Here is a 23,784-nt window from a genome sequence, read left to right as displayed (position 1 = left end):
CTCTGGAAGTTGCTTTCCTGAATGGGTCTTTGCAGTCGCTCTTTGAATCTTCCCCAGTCCACAGTCTGACCCTACACATCCTGCTTAACATTTAGCCTTCAAACTAGGCTCGCCAAACACTTTGACCTCTGCCTGTTCCTTCAGCCTTTTTATTACCTTCACAGCACTAAAAGAGTGGTATGGAATAGAGAATTTAGAGCAATGATCCAGAGCTTTGAAAGAAACCTGTGGTAATTCCTATGCACCCGTTTCCCAGAATCACAGAATGGTAGGGGTTGGGAAGGACCTCTGGAGATCATGAAGTCCAACACCACCACCAAAGCAGGGTCACCTAGGGCAGACCACACAGGAGTGTATCCAGGTGGGTTTGTCATGCTAGACACTGGTACTAGGTTTGCTTGAAGATGCTTCTGGTTCTCCAGCAGTCTGGGTTAGCACAGGTTAAATATGACTTTGACTTTTAAGACAGTAGCAACAGCCTCAGGCCAACTTGTGGTGTACCACTGTTTTGAGGGAAGCCAGCTTCTGGGGGAGCTCCAAAGCAGTTTTCTTCTAGATAACCTCCACAATCAGATTTGAGGGAAACAAGACTAGGATTGGGGCCCCCAGAACACTGCAAAGAAATAATCTGCATGAATCTCTACAACACTATTGCACAAGTAAAACAGGCAAATTTAGGATGACTGGGAGCCTGCATTCTTTTTTTGCTGCTTATATTCATGTGAAAGTACTGAAATAAACATTTCAGTGGCAATGCAAATGTTTGACACCAGAGGTGAGTACTGGATTTGCTTGCATTAAATGAAGCTGGTACCAAAGCTGACAGCTGCCTGTTTTTGTTGGCAGCAGGTAGGAATGGTTTTTGCACATTTTATCATGATTTTTTTATAATCTGACTTTTAAGAGTTAGGTAGAAGGTGGTGTTTCAGACAAGACTGACTATACAAACCAACTTTTACAGTCAGGGGAATTCAGCCCATTTGATCCTTCACCACTGAAGTCAGCAGGTCTGTTAGAGTGAAGCACAGCCCCTCTAAAACTGGTGTACCTGCAGTCACCTACACCTATGTCAGATACAGGCTTGCTGGAAGGAATTGCTGAGGAGCATCAAGCACAAAATTCAGGGCCAGATCCAGACTGCAGTGTAACATACTGCTTTAGCCAAACCTTATCAACCTCAAATTCAAATTTGGAATTCCACTTGCCCACTTTACTGATTTTAACACAGAGTCTGAGTTCAGGCTATGATCTGAAGAAAAGGATGCTTCTATTCTATGTTGGTTTTGACATCATCCTAGCTGTGCACTCCATCCTTCTGTAACTGTCACCATCCTGACTGTGCATCCATCCTTCTGTAACTGACACCACCCTAACTATGGCACTTCATCCTCCCATAATTGCATCAGAGATGGCATCAAAGATATCAGAGTATCTTCCAAAACAAAACAAAACCTTGGGGGAAAATGGCAACATTATAGTAGATGTTACTGCATATTAGAGAAGTCCCCAGCCCCCAGCCGCTCCAGAACTAAAATGCTGAATGCCCAATGGCTGTCTCTGAACTGAAAGCTTTCCAAATGGCTGTCTCTGAACCAAAAGCTTACCCTTTAAACACCATTTGTATTTGGGGTTTTGGTTTGTTGTGTGTGGTTGTGTTTTGTTGTTGTTTTTGAGAAACAAAAGCAATGTCAAAAAACTCTACCTAGAATCACTCGTTTCTGCCAAGCGGTTGTTCATGATGGCTAGAGCCCCCACCCCTGCAGAGAAACCATTCTGTCTCGTATTGATACAAACGTTCCTCGGGTAGCCGTTGGCCGTCTCGGACAACTGCTTTTGCAAAATGGCCAAGGAGACTTTATTGGAGGCTGTGAGTTCCCTCATGGAGATCATCTCTCCAGAGAGTCTCCTGCCTTCGGTGTCGCTGTCATACTGTCCTTCGGTGTCCATGGAGATGTTACGCCGGCGCAGGCGTGCTCCCGGGGTGATGGCGTTGCGGCGGCCCAGGCGGGCGCTGGATTTACGGCACTTGGGGCAACAACTGCATTCCAATTTTTTCAACACCCAGTTCAACACTTGCTTGATTAAGATCGAGATGACATTAAAAAGAGAGTATATGCAACATACCCCCATCAATATAAAGACAAAGTTCCCGAATCTGTATAATCCCTGATTTTGGTAGGCAGCGTTCTGGCTGCTTACCAAATCTCCGAAGCCGATGGTGCTGAAGGTGACAAAGCAATAGTACAAAGAGTCGACGTAGTTCCACCCTTCCACCGCTGTGTACATGGCGGAGGCGCAGCAGGAAATGGTAACGGCAAAGATTCCCAGGATCAGCAGCACGTGGTACACGGATGGCTTCCACCCCACCAGGCTGCCCACCCCAGCCATAGCTGGCCCCCTGCGGAAGTTGGGAGGTAGGAGACCACTTCTTCGCAGCTGTCTCTCGTAGCACGCCTTCATGATAAACGCCAGCAGAGAGATAATTCGCTCCAAGAAGAGGTTGAAGAAAAGGATAGTCCCAGCACACCCAAAAAGGCCATAAATGATGAGGAATACTTTGCCAGCCACAGTTGCTGGCGTGGTCATTCCAAAACCTACGGTGTGGAGATAAATGGGGAACATTAATGGCATTGTTCTTCATGCATCGCAAATCATAGAATCATGGAATGCACTGGGGTGGAAGGGACCTCTAGAAGTCATCTAGTCCAACCACCCTACAATACCCAGGGACATCCCCAACTAGATCAGGTTGCTCAGAGCCCTATCAAGCCTGACCTTGAACATCTCCAGGGATGGGGCCTCGACCACCTCCCTGGGTAACCTGTTCCAGTGTTCCACCACTCTCATAGTGAGGAACTTCTTAACTAAATCTACCCTGCTTTAGGTTAAAGCCATTGTCACTTGTCTTATCACCACATGGCCTTGTAAACAGTCCCTTCCCAGCCTTCTTGTAAGCCCCCTTCAGGTACTGAAAAGCCCCTAATAAGGTCTTTCTGGAGCCTTCTCTTCTCCAGGCTGAACAACCCCAGCTCTCAGCCTGTCTTCATAGGAGAGGTGCTTCAGGCCTCTGATGATCTTTGTGGCCCTCATAGACCTGCTCCGTCAGGCCCATGTCCCTCTTGTGTTAGGGACCCAAGAGCTGGATGCAGTACTCCAGGTGAGGTCTCACCAGAGCAGAGCAGAGGGGCACAATCACCTCTCAGCCTCCTGGCCACGCTTCTTTTGATGCAGCCCTGGATGCCACTGGCCTGTGCTGCAAGTGCCCATTGCTGGCTCATGTCCAGCTTAAGTCCTTTTCCACAGGCTCCTCGAAGGTCCCATCTCACTGGGTAAAAGGATTGCTATCTCTAAGTCATCTTAGGCCAACATGCAGCCAAGTTTTGTAAAGAATGAAGAAGGCAGCAGAGGGCTCAAGGAGATGACTAAAACTCAAGAGTGGGCAAAAAATCCTCACAGAGATGAAAGGTAGTGTATTAAACCAGAGCAATACCACTGTGTAAATGCAGGTGGACACATTCCTGAGACCAAAATGCTTTGAGGTGGGATGAGGTGAAAAAGCCATTTCCTGGCTCCCACACATGAGGCTGCAAGACCTGATGGAAAGTTTAAGCTCTCTGTTGACCAACTGTAACCCAGTGTAACCTTCTTGTCACAGAGTTCTGATCACACAGTTCCTCCTGAGAGGACAGAAGTTTTCAGATGACATAAGAGGGGAAAAGCAATACCTTCCAAAACCCAGCACTTTAAAGTCTTAACCAAACCCCTGCTGTGACTGTGACCTGATGTAATCACAGGAAAAGGAAAAGCCATGAGATACCCACACTGCAGAGCCATTTGGCAGACTGGGAGGACTGGGAACACTGGGATCTTGCAGACTGACAATTGTAAGATTAGAGGATCAACTAGCATCTGCATCCCAGCAGCACTGCTGCTATGGAAATCTCTTAGGCAAACCTTTAGAGTGTTTTGGTTTCTTTTCATGGTGGGAGTTCTTTGGCAGAGAGAACACAGCTTGCTTCATCTGAGAAAACAGGGGTTGTTTAGCCTGAAGGAGGCTGAGGGGAGACCTTCATGCTCTCTACAAGTACCTGGAAGGAGGTCTGAGTCAGGTGGGGGTCTCTTCTCACATGCAAAAAGTGACAGGACAAGAGGAAATGGCCTCAAATTGTGTCAAGGAGAGGTTTAGGTTGGATATTAGGAATTTTTTTTTCACAGCATTGGAACAGGCTTCCCAGGGAGGTGGTGGAGTCACCATCCCTGGAGGTATTGAAAAGCCATGTGAATATCAGGCTGAAGGACATGGTTTAGTAGTAGTAGCTCAGCAGTAGTGGTGAGATTGCAAGCTCTAGGCGGGGGCTGGACTTGATGATCTCTTCCAGCCTCCACAGTTCTATGGTTATAGATCAGTATCTTCACAGCAGAAGTAGTCTTCTCTGTAAAGGATAGTGAAAAAATTTGCACAGTATCACCAGAAAACAAAATATTACCAAAGAGGTCATTAGACTTTGTTTTCTGGATCTATGGTCTCTCCATTTTGTTGTGCTAAAAGACCACCTTTGAGCAGACCTTAAGAAGCCTGCCTTGGGGTCCATGGCTTAACCTGAGTGACTGGGAAGCTCTTCTCACTTCCTCCTCCTCTGTGGGGTTGAAGCTGATAGGGTTGAGCTGTCTGCTTGCAAGAGCCTTCTCATCTGATGATGAATATGAACTAGTGCCTGGTCCTCAGAAGAAGCCAGGGAGCTTGTTGTGGTTGCCAGCTAGGATACACAGCCAGCTCATTATGGAGAAGGCATCTGTTTCCCCATGCCTTATCAGCAAAGCATTTAAACATGTGCTTCACAGCAAGTGTGTGAACACCACCATCAAAATAAATGGGTTTATTGTCACACATATGGCTAGACACATTTATTAATTACAAAGAACAAAAAGAAAAAAAAAACCAGATAGTGACAGTTTGGCTCACATTGTGAATGCACTGAAGCTGTTCAGTGTTTTCTCCTGGTCATTTGTGAGAGATGCTCAAGTCTTGTACTTTTGATGTGGTTTGTTTAAGTGAGACTTCTGAAGTACAGTTTTAACAAAATTCAGTCTTCCTTCCCTAGCTGTTTTTCCCTCTTCAGCACCATCTCTACCAGGAGGGCTTCACAGAATGTTAGGGGCTGGAAGGGAACTCCAAAACTCATCCAGGCCAACCCCTCTGCCAGAGCAGGATTACCTAGGGCAGGTCACACAGGAACACATCCAGGTGGATTTTGAATTATCTCCAGAGAGAAACTCCACAACCCCCCTGGGCAGCCTCTTCCAGTGTTCTGTCACCCTCACAGGGAAAATACTTTTCCTCAGGTTTCCATGGAACTTCCAATGCCTCAGTTTCCACCTATTGCCCCCTGTCCTGTCACTGGGCATCACTAAGCAGAGCCTGGCTCCATCCTCTTGGCACTCACCCTTTGCATCTTTATAAACATGAATGAGGTCACCTCTCAGTCTCCTCCTCTCCAAACTAAAGAGCCTCTGGAACTTCCAATGCCTCAGTTTCCACCTATTGCCCCCTGTCCTGTCACTGGGCATCACTGAGCAGAGCCTGGCTCCATCCTCTTGGCACTCACCCTTTGCATCTTTATAAACATGAATGAGGTCACCTCTCAGTCTCCTCCTCTCCAAGCTAAAGAGCCTCAGCTCCCTCAGGCTCTCCTCGTAAGGAAGATGTTCCATTCCCTTAATTATTTTTGTGGCTCTGGCTGGACCCTTTCAAGCAGTTTCCTGAGGTCCTTCTTGAACTGGGGGGGCCAGAACTGGACACAATATTCTAGATGCAGCCTCACCAGGGCAGAGCAGAGGGGGAGGAGAACCTCTCTCAACCTACTAACCACAGCTCTTCTAATCCACCCCAGAATGGCATTGGCCTTCTTGGCCACAAGAGCACATTGCTGTCCTAATGTGTTCTACACAATATATCTGAGGTGAGCCTCTGCTCAAGGCTAAGTACAACATGAGTCATGGATGAAATATTGGATCTTAGGAAATATTTCTTTCCTGAAAGGGTGGTCAGGCATTGGAACAGGCTGCCCAGGGAGGTGGTGGAGTCGCTGTCCCTGGAGGTGTTAAAAACCCATGTAGACATGGCATTTCAGGACATGGTTTGAAAGCCAGGTGGTGTTAGTTCAATGGCTGGACTCACTGATCTTAGAGGTCTTTTCCAACTGAAAGAGTTCTATGAGTCTCTGGAATGAATTCACCCAGAACTGCTTGGCTTCTGAGATAGTACAAGGGGAGAAGGATAATGGTGCTTTGCATTTTTCATGGTCCTGACACATATTGTCCAGGTACCTGGGGACTGGTTTTGTGTGGCTCAGACACAGTATTTCAGCCTCTCTCATTGCAGTTCTGCCCCATTACTTCTGGCACAAGCTCTATGGCAGTATTGATTTCAGCTGCTTGATACTTCCTCTGGCCCAGAAAAATAGAAGAGATGAGCTGATAATAACAATTCTCAGGTAACATCCTTCAGCAGCCTTTCATGGCTAAGTGCTGGCAATTAATGAATGCCTCATAATAGGGTTTTGTGGTTACTACTGTGCTCTTCTGGATTTTTAATTTACTTAAGATGGTGATGGATTCAAGAGATAGTGCAGCTGGACAAACCTGTGGCATCCTTCCTGTTGCTTTTGATTTCTTTTCTTTTATCCACTTTCTTATGGCTAAAAGACATGGTTGATGCCACAAGACAAAAAGGAATAGCACCTTTAGTACATGTGAACTCTTCTGTTAGGCCAATTGGTTTGGCAATTACCTTGTCTTTACCAGGGAGGTGGTGGAGTCACCATCACTGGAAGTGTTTAAGAAGAGACTGGATAAGGCACTTGGTGCCATGGTTTAGTTGATTAGATGGGGTTGGGTGATAGGTTGGGCTTGATGATCTCAAAGGTCTTTTCCAACCTGGCTAATTCTTCCTATCCTATCCTATCCTATCCTATTTCTATTCCATTCAAGGGGGTGACAATTTTCCAGTAAAGATTCATTTGCCCAGAGATGGAAAGCAAGTTTTGACTACCCCAAAAACTGAACATAAGAAAACTTCCCAGCCTTTACTATGGCATCATGTGTCCTTGCCTGTTTCATCCAGCTCCTCAGCTCTTCTTGTACAGGCATTCTGCCTGGGACTTGGCTCACACCCCAAGTCAGCACAGCTGAGCAATCATTTTAAATCCCAGAGTGTAGCAGCACTTAGATCATGAGAGCAGCATCACCGCTGTACCATTGCATAACCATAGCGCAGTTCCATTGAAAGGAATCAAAAGCCACTCCAGTTGTTGAATAGAACTTTTTAAAACAAATGATTTCTCAGAAATAAAACAAAACCAACCACAAACAACTCTATAACCAAATTGCTGCTTCCAGAGAGAAGGAAGTTCTTGAAATATGAAGACTAAGCTCTCACAGGACTGGTCCCAAGCCATAGGGGTTACAGAACACAGATAAGCTAAGCACAACCAATTTTGTTTCATGTCTGTTCCACACTTGCTTAGCTTGATGGATTTCCAATGGTCTTGGTTGGTTTTTAGTGACTAAGACATATTACTGTATCAAGGAACAAACCATCATATTTTGAACTCTATGCATGGTTTCTGGTGCTCCCTGCAATCCCTTTCCCCCCTGTTCATCATTATTTCATCATTTTGCCCCTGACAGAGTCATACCTGGAGCTTTCATAACTACCTCTCATTTATTCTACAGCTCCTTACTACCTAACATCCAGAAACAGTTGCCTTGGATACAGGGTCACAGCTCAGAGCTGACAAACCCACTGCAGATAGAAACCTTCTACTGCATTCAGCACTTTTACCCAAGGAACAAGAACTCTACCAGGCAATTCTTCCACTGGACTTTGCATTTTTCTAACTACATTTGAAAAACTTAATTTTCCCCTTAAATCCTTTGTAAAACTTTATTCAAACACCCTCCTTTGAGCCCAAACAGTACATTTTTTCAGAGCTTTTACACTGCCAGAAACTTTTAACATCAAACTTGCTGTCCAATCACATTTGATTTTACTTAGATTACTACCTGCAGAACTCCTGAACAGTAGAGGTCTGTCCAGTACTGTGTGAATTAAGACACTTTGAGTTAGCCCCATGCTATGTCTGAAGACATGAGATACTGCTGCAGCTTTTAAGGCTGGCTTCATCTGTACACAAGCTTGGAGTCCTTGGTGATCCACATACTGGAGCAGATGTCCCATGGAGAAAACACTGACTATGAAGCTAAAGACTGAGCCCTATAATCCTTCTGTCACCTGTCTACCTATTTATCTAACATCATTCTATCTATCTATCTATCTATCTATCTATCTATCTATCTATCTATCTACCCACCTACTTATCATCTACCTAACTAACCTACCTACTTATCTATCATTTACCTACCTAAACTACCTGCCTATCATCTATGTATCTACCTCTCTTCCTTCCTGTTTCTGTCTGCTTGGCAATTATGTAAGTACCACTTCAATAAGCAGGCTGTTTCTGGCATTTTCTAACTTGCTGGTAATTTGAACAGCATACTTTTAGCATGGACTTGTTCTCCATAAAGCCTACAGGATATAGATAGGTCAGAGGCTCTGTAAATTTGCTTTGTGGAGCAGGGTGAGCTAACCCAGGTGTTCTTTTTCCCTAACTGTACATAAAACATGCATATGTGGACCCAATCCATGAGGGACTGTGGGAAGATAGCCAGTCTGTTTTGCAACCTGTAAGACAACTGTGATAAACTCAATGAATGTAGTTAAAAAAACCACTCAAGTCACACCTGCTGCTCCTTGATACATCTCCACCGGTGAAGTGTTTGAGACAATTGACACCCAATAGGAGCCACAACGGCAGAACTGGCCAGGAAATGAATAATTGAACATGAAGAAGTTTCAAGGAGCTGCAGGCAGTTAGGAAAGGCCTTCCACAGTACAGAATTTATTCTGTTTACACACAAATGTGATCAAGTTATTGGCTATCCATAGCACTGCTATGCATAACAGTGGTGGACACCAGGACTGATCCTCTATACTGAATTGCATCATCTATACTGCTGCATTATCTTGGAGGCTGCTGGTCCTCCTGCAACCCATGAGAAACAAGGAAAGGTAGGGGTTGGAAAGGACCCCTGCAGATCATGTAGTCCAACCTCCCTGCCAGAGCAGGATCAACTAGAGCAGATCACACAGGAATGCATCCAGGCATCCCTAGAGGTGTTTAAAAGATGTTTGGATGAGGTGCTTAAGGACATGGTCTAACACTTGTGTGCAGGGAGATGTTAGGTTATGGTTGGACTCAGTGATCTTGAGGTCTTTTCCAACCAGGTGATTCTATATGATTCTATGCTTGGTTTTAAAAAATGAATAGAATTGTCAGCCTAAAATAACCCATGCTTCCTTGGGAAAAAAAACAACAAACACAAATAATTAAACTGGCAACCATAGCATTATGTAGCTAAAAGGTTAAGCTAATAAATAGTTGTTAGCTACCAGGTGCAAAAGAAGGGTATAAAAATAGACCAAGAGGTAGTAACATTTTTCTGTAGAGGTGAATGACAAATATGAACCTAAAATTATGCCCAGTGCTGACTCAGGTGAGGACAAGAGACAGGGCTGGGAAACTGTACCTTGTGCCCAGGGCTGGGAGACAGTGGAGCAGCTCCATCAAGGCAGAAATGCTGGGACTCCCCAGCTCTTCTGGCAACTTGTGATTTCTGCTTGTGAGCAAGGGATCTGTACTCTCATGGGTATCCCTGGAGAGCAGTAGGATGCTGTGGGGGGCTGCCCTGTGAGAATCATAGAATGATCTGGGTTGGAAGGGTTGCCTCTAAAGGTCATCAAGTCCAACCCCCTCTGCAGTAAGCAGGGGCATCCTCAACTACATCAGGCTGCCCAGAATGGGGCAAGAGGCACTTGCAGCAGAGAGCAGTGTGATGGAGAGGGCTGTGGAGGCAACTGGAGGTGCTGGTAACTGTGATCCTGAGATCAAAAAGGGGACTCAAGTGTTCTGGAGAGGAAATTTTGGAATGAAGGTGGTGGTGAAGGATCTTGTCTGCTAGGAAGACGACAGGTCTGATAGTCAGGGGCTAAGAAGCTGCAAGGCAGACTGTCCTGTGCAGTACCCTGAAGATGGGAATATGAAGCCTGACCCCAGGTGCAGGGTACTTGCACATGGAAGTGCTGCCACATGGGACTGATACATCAGCAGGCGGGTGAGGAGAGGACTCCATGCATTATTGAGAAAGCATCCTGAGTGACAGAGCTGGAACAAGGTATTTACGGTGAAGGAAATGCTGGACCTAAAAGGAGTAAGGATGAGGTTTCTCCTCTTAAGGCATTAGGGGTATACCCCCTAAGATCCCACAGGAAAGGAAAGAGGAATAACCTCCTCAAAACCCAGCTGCTCATGTACATGTTTACCTTCTCCTCCCCACAGCAGGTTTCCCAAGTGTGTTTTATTATGCTGACACCTTCACGTTGAGCTTTCTAAGGAAGATCTTCAAGTGAGTACTCAGCAGGCACATTTATCAGCTCAAGTGGCCTGACTTTTGTAGACCTGAGTGATAAATGACCCTTAAAAATAGAAGTGCCGAGGCTTCAGCTTCACAAGCAGCACCAATGCTCTTGCTCTGCTCATTTACCAGATGTAGGCAAGTGGGTTTTATTTTTCCTGGGTTGTCCTGCATGTTGTCTTGTCTGTGCAAGTGTGAGAAGAAGGTGCATACCAAAAACTAATCAAACAAGTTCACCCTTTCTCACTACTGATTGCATTATCACAAAGACACAGCCCAACAAATACAGGAGGCTGATTATCTGCTCTGGCCAAGCTGCTCTGGCACAGAATAAAGCCAAGGAAGAAGGAGAAGTGTCTCTAAATCAGTTTTATTCCTGGCTGGGGCTGGCTGTTCTTGAGAGAAAACATAGGAGAACTGAGGATGTTTAATCTTGAGAAGGCTGAGAGGGGATCTTACCAATATCTATAAGTATCTGAGGGGTAGTGTCAAGACAAAGGTGCCAGGCTCTTTGTGATGGTGCCAGTGAAAGGGCAAGAAACAGTGAGCACAAGCTAGAACACAGAAGGTGTCACCCCGACACGAGGAGACACCTTATGGTGAGGGTGCTGGAGCAGGCTGCCTAGAGAGGTTGTGGATTCTCCTTCTCTGCAGACTTTCAAAACTGACCTGGATGCATTCCTGTGTGATCCTGCTTTGGCAGGGGCACTGGACTCTATGACCTTTCCAAGCCTTAACATTCTGTCATTCTGTGATTTCTCTATGCAGTTTGCACAAGCAAGCAGGCACTGACTTGTGCCAAGCCACCACCAGCCAGTTTGAAGAGGGAATATGTGGGGAAAGGTCATGGAATTGAGCCCCAAGATCTTTGGCAAGCTTATGTTTGGGTTTTCTGGTTAATAGTATTGCAAAAGAACACAGTTTCTAATGAAGGACAGGGAACCTTCTCCTAAATGGAGATGATGAAAATGAAGCTCAGAGAAGGATGACAACCAGAAGAGTGTGATTACCAGCTGTAGAGAAAAGAAGGTGGTCAGGACCTGCGGGTGGCATTCCTCTTACTCATCTCTCTTGGGTTAATGTCATATTTCCCCTGGTAAAATAAGATGTCACTTCTGGGCTTTCCCAGCCTTAGAGATAGGAAAGGCTGTCAAAGGCTTATCTTTTGACTGTGTTAAACGATAGACTTGTAGCATATTATTCTTCTGCCACTGGGCTTTGGGTAGGTAGGCATTCAGAGAACATCTGTTTCATGATAGCTGTGTCAGCTTTTCTGCTTCACAAAGAGCCTGTGAAGACAGACCTGTAGAATGAAACAATCCTAAAGATACAAACATCTTTTCCACTGTTTGACCAGAAGGTTGGGGTTTTTTTCCCAAATCTCTGTGCAAACTTCTACAGTCACACCTTAAAGACAAAACTCTGCCAAATCCACCTTAGCTCAATGCTTTAAGTATGCCTTCATGAGTTTCTTATTTCTTATTTCTCCAGTGTCTTTTTGCCTCTTCTAATTCATTCACAAAGGCACAAAGACCTAATTTCAAGTAACTGTAATAGAAATACAGAGTGACAGCACTGCTGCCTAACCACTTCTTTCTCATTTTCTGTATTTAACCTTTCTGTAGTATGCATTTCACTTGATTGCTTTTAAATGTAATGACACAGGAAAAACTTTGTGAGCGTATCAAGACACCATTTTGATTCTATCTGAGATTTTCCTGGTGCTTGCAGCTCTGCCAAATGGACAAATCATAGAATCATAGTATAGAATCATAGAATGACCTGGGCTGGAAGGGACCTCCAAAGGTCATCTAGTCCAATCACCTCTGCAGTCAGCAGGGGCATCCTTAACTAGATCAGGTTGCCCAGAGCCCAGTTGAGCCTCACCTTGAATATCTCCAGGGATGGGGCCCTAACCACCTCCCTGGGCAACCTGTTCCAGTGCTCAACCACCCTCAAGGTGCAGAACTTGTTCCTAACATCCAATCTAAACCTGTTCTTCTCTAGTTTAAAGCCATTGCCCCTTGTCCTTTGTAAACAGTCTCTCCATCCTTCTTGCAGGCCCCCTTCAGGTACTGGAAGACTGCTATGTCTCCCTGGAGCCTTCTCTTCTCCAGGCTGAACAACCCCAGTTCCTTCAGCCTGTCCTCACAGCAGAGGTGTTCCAGCCCCCTGATAATTTCTGTGGCCCTCTTCTGGACCTGCTCCATCAGGTTCATGTCATTCCTATATAGAGAGCTCCAGACTTGGTCACAGGACTCTAAGTGAGGTCTCACCAGAGCAGAGTGGCAGAATCGCCTCTCTGGATCTGCTAGCAATACATCTTTTGATGCAGCCCAGAATGTGATTGGCCTTCTGGGTTGTAAGCTCACACTGCTCATGTCCAGCTTCTCATCCATCAGTGCCCCAAAGCCCTTTTCCACATTTCATGAAGCAGTTTCTTTCTGCTCCTCTCACTGAAATCACAGTTTGTATTTAAAATATTTACTCCACAGCCATTTCCAGCCCCAAAGGGCTTAAAGCAGACTTGACTCCATATGCAGGGAGCACAAATGACATTTCATTTTTGGTTCATCCTCAGGAGATAAATAAACTGCTGGCACAATACTCAGTCTGAGCAAAGAGGTGACAGAATAGTCAATGATGAATAACCAAACGGATTTTATCTGTTTTAATTGAAGTTTACTCAATTGGTTTCTCCCTCAGTTCTCACACAGGCAGATTTCCTCTAGTTGCTGCTTCTGCTGTCATTAAATTTGCCTGCTTAAGATTTGAGAATGAAGGTGAATGTTTGGCCCATCATTTCTAAAGGGAAAGAAGCTGCATTGACACAAGCTCAGAAAAGTTTAACTGGATTGAAGAATTACTCTGGGGCTACAAATGTTATTAAGGTATTACTGCTGCTATTCTCAATGAGTAAGGAGAACTTACTTTAGATTTTTAAACACAAGCAGTAGAAGTGCTTCACCCACATGTTAACATCAAACCCCATCAAACTCTTCAATTTCTTATCTTATTCCACTCCAGAGCTTTAATTACTTGAAAAGGCTGCTAATGCTTTGCCTCATCTAATGCAATTAGATTTAATTTTGACTCTACTTCTCATCTGATTCAAGAGGGACTGCACTGAAACCTTCTGATGTCTACAGATAAGTGTACTACCTGTGGTGATATATAGACCCACTGAGCTCAGGGAGATGTGTTACTGCTTACAGTAATGACACGTGCTGGCAACATCAGACCTACATTTGTTGGCCAATAAAATGAGTATGGTGGGATTTCCTAAAGCTCTGAAGCCTGCTCTGCTATTGACTTCAGCAGAAGCAGGCTGTTGAGGAGAAACAAAATTAAACATATTTGTTTGGTTTGGATGGCTATGCAATTGCCCTTAGATTCTAATTCTGGTTTGTTGCTTCAGTGTTTCTGTTCACAAAAGGTCTTATTATCACTGCTAAGATTTATTGCACTCAGGAGGACTTTCACACTTCAACTATTCATCGGCGTGACCCGTAATTATCCCTACCCATCTCACTGTTGCTATATATTATTTTCTTTGCTATTGTTCTTATTCCTATTGTTCATTTGTTCTTTGTAGTCCTCCTTACCTCAGCCTGTGGGGTTTTTGCATTTGGCTCCCAATTTCTCCCTCCCATTCTGCTGATGGGAGGGAGTAAACTGGAAATCATGTGAGTGGCTGCATGGGGCTCAGCTGCAGCTGGCCTTAAAACGGTGACATAGAATTGTAGAACCACAGGATTGCTTTGGTTAGAAGAGTCCTCTAAGGTCATTGAGTCCAACCTTCAACCCAACACCACCGTGGCCATTAAATTGTGTCCCAAAGTGGCATGTCCACACATTTCTTCAACACCTCCAGGGATGCCCATCAGTAAAAGCAAGAAAAATGATGAAGTGTCTATGATCTGTGTCAAACTGAAGACAACTGGAGAAGGAAGAATTAGTTGAATGGAATAAAACCAAATGAGTGTCAAAAGTAGGATTAACACCAGTGAAGAGGGACAGGGATATTAAGGAACAGAAAGAAACTGTTCAACTTTACTTATGACTTCTTTGATAGTCATTAACTTGGAAGACTGCAAAGACATTAAAATAATACTCAAAACTTTATCAAGCAAATAAATTGTCAGTAGAGGATGGCATGCTAATTGGGAGAGAGACAGCAGAAACTGGAGAAACTATGAGTGCCTGGAAAAGGCAGGTGATCAAGGAGCACTAGATAAGCTGTAAGAGAAGGAAAGGAGTAATATCTCCAGGAGAGCAAAAGTGGGGAGCAGAGGCTAGGGACTGGCCAGGTTCCATGGGAACACATCCTCTAGGGTTTTAGGCAGGATTTAGATTTATGAGACAGCAGTAAACAGGGCATTTGGTAAGACCAGTAATGATGATCCTTCGCTGCTATTACAGGAGTGATAACTGGTTTGCAGTTACAGTGAGGTTGCTTAGTAATACAGACTGGCTGGAGCCACACATGTCAGTTCCACGGATGGAAAGATATCTAAGAGGTATTTTGGCCCACCAACATTTGGTTGGCAATCTCCAACCTCTTGTAAATCCATAGGGAGCTGAAACACAGGTGGTTGCTGCCCATCAGGACTATCACTGAAGACCAAACTGAATGTTGTGTCAAGCAGGAGGCATATACACTGCTCTTTCAACTGCCTAAGCCAGAGGGATCCTGAAAGCTGCAGAAATGTCCCTGATCATAGAATCATAGAATGGTCCAGGATGGAAGGAACCTCCAAAGGTCATCCAGTCTGACCTCCCCGCATGCAGCAGGGACATCCCCAACTAGATCAGGCTGCCCAGAGCCCTGTCAAGCCTCACCTTGAATATCTCCAGGCTTCAACCACCTTCCTGGGCAACTTGCTGCAGTGTTCCACCACCCTCATAGTGCAGAACTTGTTCCTAACATCTACTCTAAATCTGCTCTTTGCCAGCTTGAAGTCATTGCCCCTCACCCTGTCACTGCAGGCCTTTTGTAAACTCGTTTGTCTTTTTTTCAATCCTGAACCAGCACACAGGAAGTCAAAATAAAACTTCTGCTGCTGAGATAAGAGATCATATCTTATGTGATACTGGGCAAATTCTTTATGCTGTGATGTTACAGAAGGGTGCCACTCTGCATCCTTTTTGAAAGTTCATGGAGAACAGGAAAGATGCCTGAGGACTAGAGGAAAGCCACTGTCACTCCAGTCTTCAAAAAGGGCAAGAAGGAGGACTCCAGAAACTACAGGCCAGACAGCCTCACCTCTCTCTCTGGAAAGGTGATGAAGCAGCTCATTCTGGAGGTCATCTCTTAGCACATGGAAGGGAAAAAAAATGTTATCAGGAGTCGTCAGCATGGATTCACCAAGGGGAAATCATGCTTGACCAATCTGATAGCCTGCTATGGTGGGGTGACTAGCTGGGTAGATGAAGGAAGAGCAGTGGATGATGTGTACCTTAACTTCAGTAAGGCCTTTGACATCCTCAAAAAGAAGTGCACTTTCATTGTCTTGGACTTAACTTCTCCAGCTGTAAACCAACGAATAAATCTCTGCTGTACTGATGTGTTTTGAAACATTTGGTTTCCAAACTAGGGTTTAATACTTAAGAAACCTCTGAAGCTCTTATATTAAACAATCTGAGCAGATGTGCTCTGTAGAAGTCATTCAGTTTAGATGACTGAAGCACAGTAACAGCTTTGCTTTGGGGGGCTGGCATAACCCAGCAGGGGCAGGTAAACCCTAAGCAGTACTGAGACTGATTAAAATAGTATTTTAAGGATTCTTTTTCCCCCTTTAAGAAAGGGCTTTATTTAAAGTGCTGAAGTTCCTCCCTCTCGTCTTCTAGAACAAAAACTCAACAAATTTCAGATCAAAGTGATTTCAGTGCAACCCTTCAGCGTGGACACCTCAAGTCACCCACGTAATTACATGGAAATACTCCAAGTCAAGCTTCCTGTTGTTGCTCTCAACTACAAGAAGGCAAGCTGTGATTTAGATTACTTTTCTGCTCAGAGCACCCAACCTATGCCTACAAATTCTTATCTATCAGTGGCACCCAAAGAAGTTAATATTCCCAGGCAGCTGGGTTCAAGTAGAAATCATTGCTATGGGCACCAGGTCTTCATCTGAGGAAAATCACTGTAGGATCATTTCTCTCACAGGAATATGACAACCATTGGACCTTGGAAACTCTTGCTCTCATGTTCTTTATGGAGACTACCCAAGTGAGAAAATAACTTCTGGAAATTCACCAGCACGCTGATCAACATTGATCAAAATATCACACAAGCCTAAGGAACCAGATCTGGCTGCAGCAGACCGAGCTGAAACACAACTCTCATGCTGGCTGCAGACCTGATGTAGGATGGCCAAGACAAATAACCTGACATTGTAGCTTAATCACTGCTCACTCTTCCAACTGCTTTCTTGTTTGGTTTTTATTTGTTTTTTTCTTATTTTCTATTCTTCCTCATTAAGAAGAGTGTGTCCAGCAGGTCAAGGGAGGTTCTCCTGCCCCTCTACTCTGACCTAATGACACCACTTCTGGAGTACGGTGTCCTGTTCTGGGCTCCCAGGTTCAAGAGAGACAAGGAACTACTGGAGAGTCCAAAGGAGGGCTACAAGGATGATTTAGGGACTGGAACATGTCTTATGAGGATGGCTGAGAGACCTAGGGCTGTTTAGTCTGGAGAAGAGGAGGCTGAGAGGGGATCTGATACAAATATCTGAAGGGTGGGTAGAGGAGATAAAGTACCTCATGAAGGGGAGCTGCTTGGCATTACAAAGGCCCTGCTCAAGGAGGGTGGGTGGAGCAGTTTTCTCCAAGCCTGACTGTGCCTAAGCCTCGTGTTCACAGATGGATGAAGAACTGGAGTCTCCCTTCCTCTGTTCAGCTTACACAAACCCCAAGAAAATTTGCAGTTCAGTCCCTGAGTGACTGCACTTCAGTGCCTACGTATGAAGCATTTAGCAGTTTTATTAAAGCCAGTGAGAGCAAAGTGAAGACTTGAAAAGGCTTTGCAAGTTTTCTGTAGGTTGGAATCCTCTACAGATAAGAGGCTGAAGAACCTGTGGGTGATTTACCCTTGGCAGACATGGCATCTACTTGCTCTTTGTTAAGCAGTGAGTAAGAAAGCTTTCCGATGCGTCACCAGGATAGGAAGGTGTTTAGATGGAGTAATAAAGTTGCTTTGACACATGCGAGTGATGAAGACGTTGAGGAAGGCAAGCTGTTTTGACTCTAGGTGTCTGGTAGTTCCTGGCAATGTTGAGTGAAGACAACATTCTCCTTTGTCAATGAAGTGTGAGGCAAAGGCAAGTGAAATTGCTCTAAACCAGAATGATACAGCATGTGAGCTGCCAGTGGAATCAAAGCTACTCCAGTAGGTAGGCACAGAAATCAGCTGGTGAGGTGGGAACAAAGGGACCACAAAAGAATGACTATGAAACTGCTTCCCCAGGTGACATTTTGATGCCTGCCACTTGGCTTCTCCCATGCTGAGACCTTGAGGGAGATAGCTTTCTGCAGGTTTCATTCAGAGGACAGCTTTTGGACTTTAGTGGGGCAATTAGTTAGTTTGCTGTAATATTTTTTTTTGCTTCTGCTGGGCAAACAGCTGCCAAGAATTGACTGACTACAACCATGCAGTGGAAAAAACCTTGCCATGGAGAAGCAGCTGAGCTCACCGTGGGCTTTGCCTCTCTACAAGCTGCAGCAGCTTGAAGAGGCGAGTGAGGAGAAGTGCTGAGGTGGGGGCAGCATTTCCTCTTCATCTGCAGGAACTGTAGATGTAGCTCTGCCAGGATGGTGTGCCACAGCCTCAGGATGCCTGTGCTCTAGGAGACTGCTGCTCCTGCCAGGGCCATGCAGCTTGGTGCCCCCAGTACTGCAGCTCTGCCATGGCCTTCACTGGGCCCAAAGGCACAACCCAGCTTCAAGCCAGCTTCTGCTGCATCTCCTCACTTTGAGCAAAACCTTGCCCTACGGCAGGCTTGCTGAATTCACCCCAAGCAGTCTAAGCAGTTCAGGAGTAGGTAGTACACCAACAGAAGGTACTACTCAGGGGAACGCTTGGTAGAACCCAACCTTTCCTGCAGCTCAGGGCAAAAACAATCTTCAGCCTCCATCTTGCAGGTGGGAGAGGCAGACATTATTGGCTATAGAGAGAGTGGTGCCCTAGGTCACAGTACAGGAAGATGAGAAACAGTTCTTGATTCAGCCACTTACACCTGTCAAGACTTCCCCAAAAAACCTCCCTGGAGTTTCTCATTCCCTCCACCCAGGTACAAATGACTGCAGGACAATGAAGTGGAGATGCAAACAAAGGCTTGCAAATGAATAGGAAACATTTTACATTTCAATAACCAGGAAGAGGTGAAGCCTGTGTTGGCAGATCGGCCACCCCCTGAAGATTTCTCTGTTTGCTACACCAGGTGGAAGGAAATGAGTGGGTTTGTTAATAGACTGGTGGTTTTTTTGTCCATCCACTCAGGTCAGTCACAACTTCTTAAAAATGCATGTTTTTGTGATAAAGAAGAGCCTAACACTTAATGAAAACGGTGTTTTAATGACTGGACAAACTAGTGCACTCCAGCAGGAGAAGTTGACGGAATTATTCAATGCAAAAAGTAACAATGCTTGACAACACTGCTGCAGTCACCATCACGCCTCTATTCTACAGATGAGTCACTATTGATAAAACATTTTCCAAACCTAAGTGCAGCAAGGAGCTCTGTGTTTCTGCCTCTCTAACGAAGGGGAAAAGCCTGAGATTCCTGCACAGAAGCCCCAAGACAATTGGCTTGTTAGAAAACTTAAAAAACTGCTAGGGAGAGAAAACCGTTGCGATCCTGTGTCCGCAGGAAGGAGATTTCTCAAGCAAGGCTCCGAGCGCAGCAGAGCGCCGCGGCTTTACTTCCAAGTCAATCTCCCACATAACAGTTCTTGCCGGTGCTTTTAGAGTAAAAAAAAAATGGTAAATTTGAGAGTAAAAGTCAAGCCGCTCCCCAAAACTCGCTACACAACTGAGCTCGCAAAGCACTGCTCTCCCTCAACAGCTATGGGACGTGAATCCCTGCCGGCAGAGATGCGCTGACACTGTTATTAGGTGCAACTGGAAGACATACAGCTTCGTGTAGCTTCCCTAGCTATTCCCGTCCGCACTTTTAACTTCGCCAGAGGTTAAAACCAGGACCGAGCCCAGCGCGGAAGCCCGGCTGGAACTCAGCATATTCAGCCCCTTCGCTATCGCCGTTAGTGAACGCACCGGCGCATCCTGGGCCAGCCGAAGCCCAGATGTGCCACCGGCACAGCCGGGTGGTAAAAGATAGGATAGGCCACAGGGACCTAGGACTGGGACAGGGACCTGAACTCCCCCAGCCCAATCCTGGGCTGCAAGGTCCCTTGTTGCCGTAGCAACGCGGAGGCGCCGCTCCCCAAACTTTGGTCGCTATAACGACCGCCCCGCAGCCGCAGCATCCCCCCCCGCCCCGGCCCCGGGCGGTCTCTCACCTATGGTGGAGACGACAGTGCCCACGAAGTAGAAGGCGCCGGGGAAGTCCCAGCGGGGCCGCAGGGCGTCGACGCGGATGCCCGCGGCCATGGCAGCCTCGTAGCTCCGCAGGAAGGCGCGCAGCTCCGGCAGGCTGATGTTGAAGATGCGGCTGAAGTTGTGCAGGGTCCGGTTCCAGCGGAGCTGCGCCGCCGCCTCCGACGGGCTTTCGAGGGCCGAGAAGACGGTGGCGCCGGCGCTCAGGTACGCCGCGATAAGGGCGGCCAGCAGCAGGAACCGCCCGTTGTCCTCGTTGAGGGGCGCCAGGCGCCGCCGGCGGCAGGAACCCGCCGCCCCCCGCGGGGGCATCATCCGGTGCGCGGCGCGGCTGGCGGCGGGCGGCCCCCGGCGGGCATGGGGCGGCGCGGCGCGGACACCGGCGCGGCGGCGGCTTCGCTGCAGGGGCGGCGGCGGCTCTGAGTCATCCCCCGGCGGGGCTGCCCGCCTGGGTGGCGGCGGAGACCTGGGGCCGCCGGCCTCGCCAGTCCGCCCTCAGCCCGCCGCCCCGCGTTCTCGGGGCCGTGGGCTGCAGCGGCGCGCCCCGGCCGGCTCGCTCTGGCCATGCGGGGCGGCGGCGGCGTCCCCGCCGCGGGGGGAACCGCCGCGGGGAGGCGGAGGCTCCGAGCGGCGCCCGGTCGACGGCGGGCGGAGGGCGGGAGCGTGCGGCGCGGCCCCAGGGGAGCCGCATCCCCGGCTGGAAGGCTCCCCCGGCACCACTACCGCCGCCACTGCCGCCCGCCCGGGCCGGGGAGCCGCTGCCGTTGCCGCACCCCCGGGGTGCCGCCGCGCCCGGCCGGGGGAGGGACGGGGCGGAGCGGCTCGGCCCAGCCCTGCCCCGCCTAGCCCTGCTGTGCCTTGCCTTCCCTTGCTTTGCCCTGCCTTGTCTTGTCCTGCCAAGCCCAGCCCTGCCTTGCCCTCTCCAGCCCGGTCCTTCCCTGTCCAGCCCACCCTTCTCCGACTCTCCACCGCGGTACCATACAGCTGGTGTCCCTCCGCACCGGCCACAGCCAGGGAGGGGGGACACGGCCAAGGAAACTGCTCCCTTATGGGTGTGATGCACCTTCGTCTTGGGGAAGTTTTTTTGAGGTTTGTCGCTGTGCCCGGTGCCAAGAGAGGTAGTTTTCAGGGAGCTGATGGTGGTTGGTGAGGCACTCATTGATTAATTTCGGCCATTTCTAGGGACACGAATTGTTGTTTCTGATGTGACTCTCAATTTCTGTGTGGCACAAAGTTAACTGTAGAAAAGACCTTTATGATCATCCTCACCCGGAGTACTGTGCCCTCACCTGGAGTACAGTGCCTAGCTCTGGAAACCTCAACGTAGAAAGGACATAGACCTGCTGAAGTGGGTCCAGAGAAGAGCCACAAAGATGATCAGGGAGCTGGAGCACCACTGGGAGATTTAGGGTTGTTCAGCCTTGGAGAAAAGAAGGCTCTGGGAAGATCTTAGAGCAGCATTGCAATATCTGAAGGGGACCTGTAGGAAGGCTGGGGAGGGACTGTTTAGAATGGCTTGTAGTAATACTATGTGGGGCAGTGGTTTCAGCCTAGAACAGGGTAGATTTAGGTTGGACATTAGGAGGAAATTCTTCACAATGAGGGTGGTGAAATTACGGAACAGGTTGCCTGGAGAGGTAGTGGGGGCCCCATACCTAGAGACATTCAAGGTCAAACTTGATGGGCCCAAAGCAGCCTGGCTGAGTTGGGGACATCCCTGCTCACTGCATGGGGTTGTACAAGATGACCAACCCAATGCATTTGATGATTCTGTGATCGCTGAGTCCAACCATTATCTAACCATACCACGAAAATGAGATCTGTTGGGGTTTGTGCCAAATGGCCATTCAGTCTTAGCATCTGAAAGATGATTTCCTTCCCTAAGCTGATGGATTCCCTCCTTTGCTGTTTGGCTTGGAACAAACACTGTAGCTTTTCTTATCTGTTAGGCTGCAGTAAGAACTGCAGTCCTTTCCTAAGAGACTGGTAGTAAATAATAATATTCATATTTAGAAGAGGAAAAAAAGTAGAACTCACTGTGGTAAAATATTGCAAAGAGGATGGGAGTGATCCTGGTCCTGTGCACAAGGAATGATAATGTGTGGGAAAGATCCAGGTTTGTAAGAACAAATATTCCCCACAATCTGCAAGTGCAATGTCAGTCTCGCTTGGTGGAAGTTTGTTCCCTGGTTTATCTTGTGGGGGTTTTTTAACCTAGATTTTATATTTTTTACCCAGGAGAATCCTTGCTGCCTTTAGGTAACTACTTGCTACCTTTTAGGAAATGGTTATTTACCATCACTGGGACTGTTCATAGCTGATCTTCACACATTTATTTCTTGCTTTGGATCTGAGAGATTTTGCTCTGCCCTGTTACTGGCAGTTATCCAGGGAGGTGGTGGAGTCAAAAATGTGTAGATGTGGCACTTTGGGACATAGTTTAATGGACATGATGATGTTAGGTCAATGGTTGAACTTGCTGATCTTAGAGTTCTTTTCCAACCAAAACAACTCTGTGATTCTATCATGCTTTGATAGTTACTAACACCTTTACAATTTTCTTTTCACCATCACCGTGTTTGTATTAAAGCATTTTGTTCAACAGAGGTGCAAGGAAAGTGTCCAGAACTATCAAAAGAGATTTCCAGTCTCCTGTTGTGCTAAAGGCAACCAATCCCACATGCAACACTTAAGAAGTGGCTCCTGTTTCAGAGTGTCACTTGTGTCCCATTAGAAATACTAAACCCAAATACAAATAAAATAATTAAACCAATAAATCACAATCTCAGTAGCTGTGGGAAGTGACAGCACATCTCAAGGACAAAAGAAGCAGAAATATAAATGGGAAAATATATCAGACCAAATCAAAAGCTCAGCAGGATGAGTGGGAAGTCTCCCATAGGTAGGATAGGGACCATTTAGTGCCTATAGCTATAGTTATAAGTAATTTCCACTCTGGTAGTCCAGGAGTGGTTGCATACAGTCCACTATGTCAGATGCTATAAATCTAAAGCAATTTACCTGGAGACATGGGAATTATATTGCTGCTGATGGATATTTGGGTTGGGTTCCTGGTATTTTTGTGTTTGCAAGGGGGAAGAAGACTTCCATTTTGTTGTTTGGGCTTTTTTGGTGTTTCTTTTGGTGGTGGTGTGGTTTTGGTTGGTTGGGTTGGGTTGTTTTGTTGAAAGCATTACAAAATGTTCTCTGGAGTGCTCAGCAATTTCATCTTTTTTTGAAAGGCCAGTGATGTTTTTAGTGGGAAGACAGAAAATTTCTCCTCACCACACTGTGCATTGTCTCTTCTGGAGTTATGGTTGGGCCATAGATGGAGGCTGAAAAACTATCAGCTTCTTTGAGTGACAGTACTGAATCTTTCCTCAGCAGTAGAAGCTGAGTGATTCTGGAGTATGCAGTGACCTCTCTGGAGATGTCCTGCCTAGGAAAGAGTGACTCTGGTCCCCTGTTGGTTAGCTTGAAGAATCCCAAAATACATATGAAACTCTACTGGTAACTTTCCATGAAGAAAAAAACCCAAGCTGAGGGAGCAAGGAACATGGCTTAGCTGTTTCAGCATGGACCAGACAATATTTCAAGCATCACCAAATCCTGGTTTCTAAGAATTAGAGCTGTTGACAGATTTTCAAAATGTTTTGACAACTTGTTTCACTTAAGATATTTTACTTTGAGTCTTG

At 46.6% G+C, this 23,784-nt stretch overlaps 1 protein-coding gene across 1 annotated transcript; it reads right to left on the bottom strand.

The window, feature by feature from the left end:
- Positions 1-1,516: 1,516 nt before the first annotated feature.
- Positions 1,517-20,412, bottom strand: KCNK12 (potassium two pore domain channel subfamily K member 12). Its single transcript, XM_054171146.1, has 2 exons — positions 20,053-20,412; positions 1,517-2,594 (listed from the first exon to the last, which is right to left on the bottom strand). Exons 1-2 carry the CDS (start codon positions 20,402-20,404, stop codon positions 1,699-1,701), a joined length of 1,248 nt encoding a protein of 415 aa, XP_054027121.1. The 5' UTR covers positions 20,405-20,412; the 3' UTR covers positions 1,517-1,698.
- Positions 20,413-23,784: the final 3,372 nt, after the last annotated feature.

This window comes from Dryobates pubescens, chromosome 2 (assembly GCF_014839835.1).
Source record: "Dryobates pubescens isolate bDryPub1 chromosome 2, bDryPub1.pri, whole genome shotgun sequence".
NCBI lineage: Eukaryota > Metazoa > Chordata > Aves > Piciformes > Picidae > Dryobates > Dryobates pubescens.
Note: the sequence above shows the minus strand (reverse complement) of the source record. Positions and strands in the feature narration are given on the sequence as shown.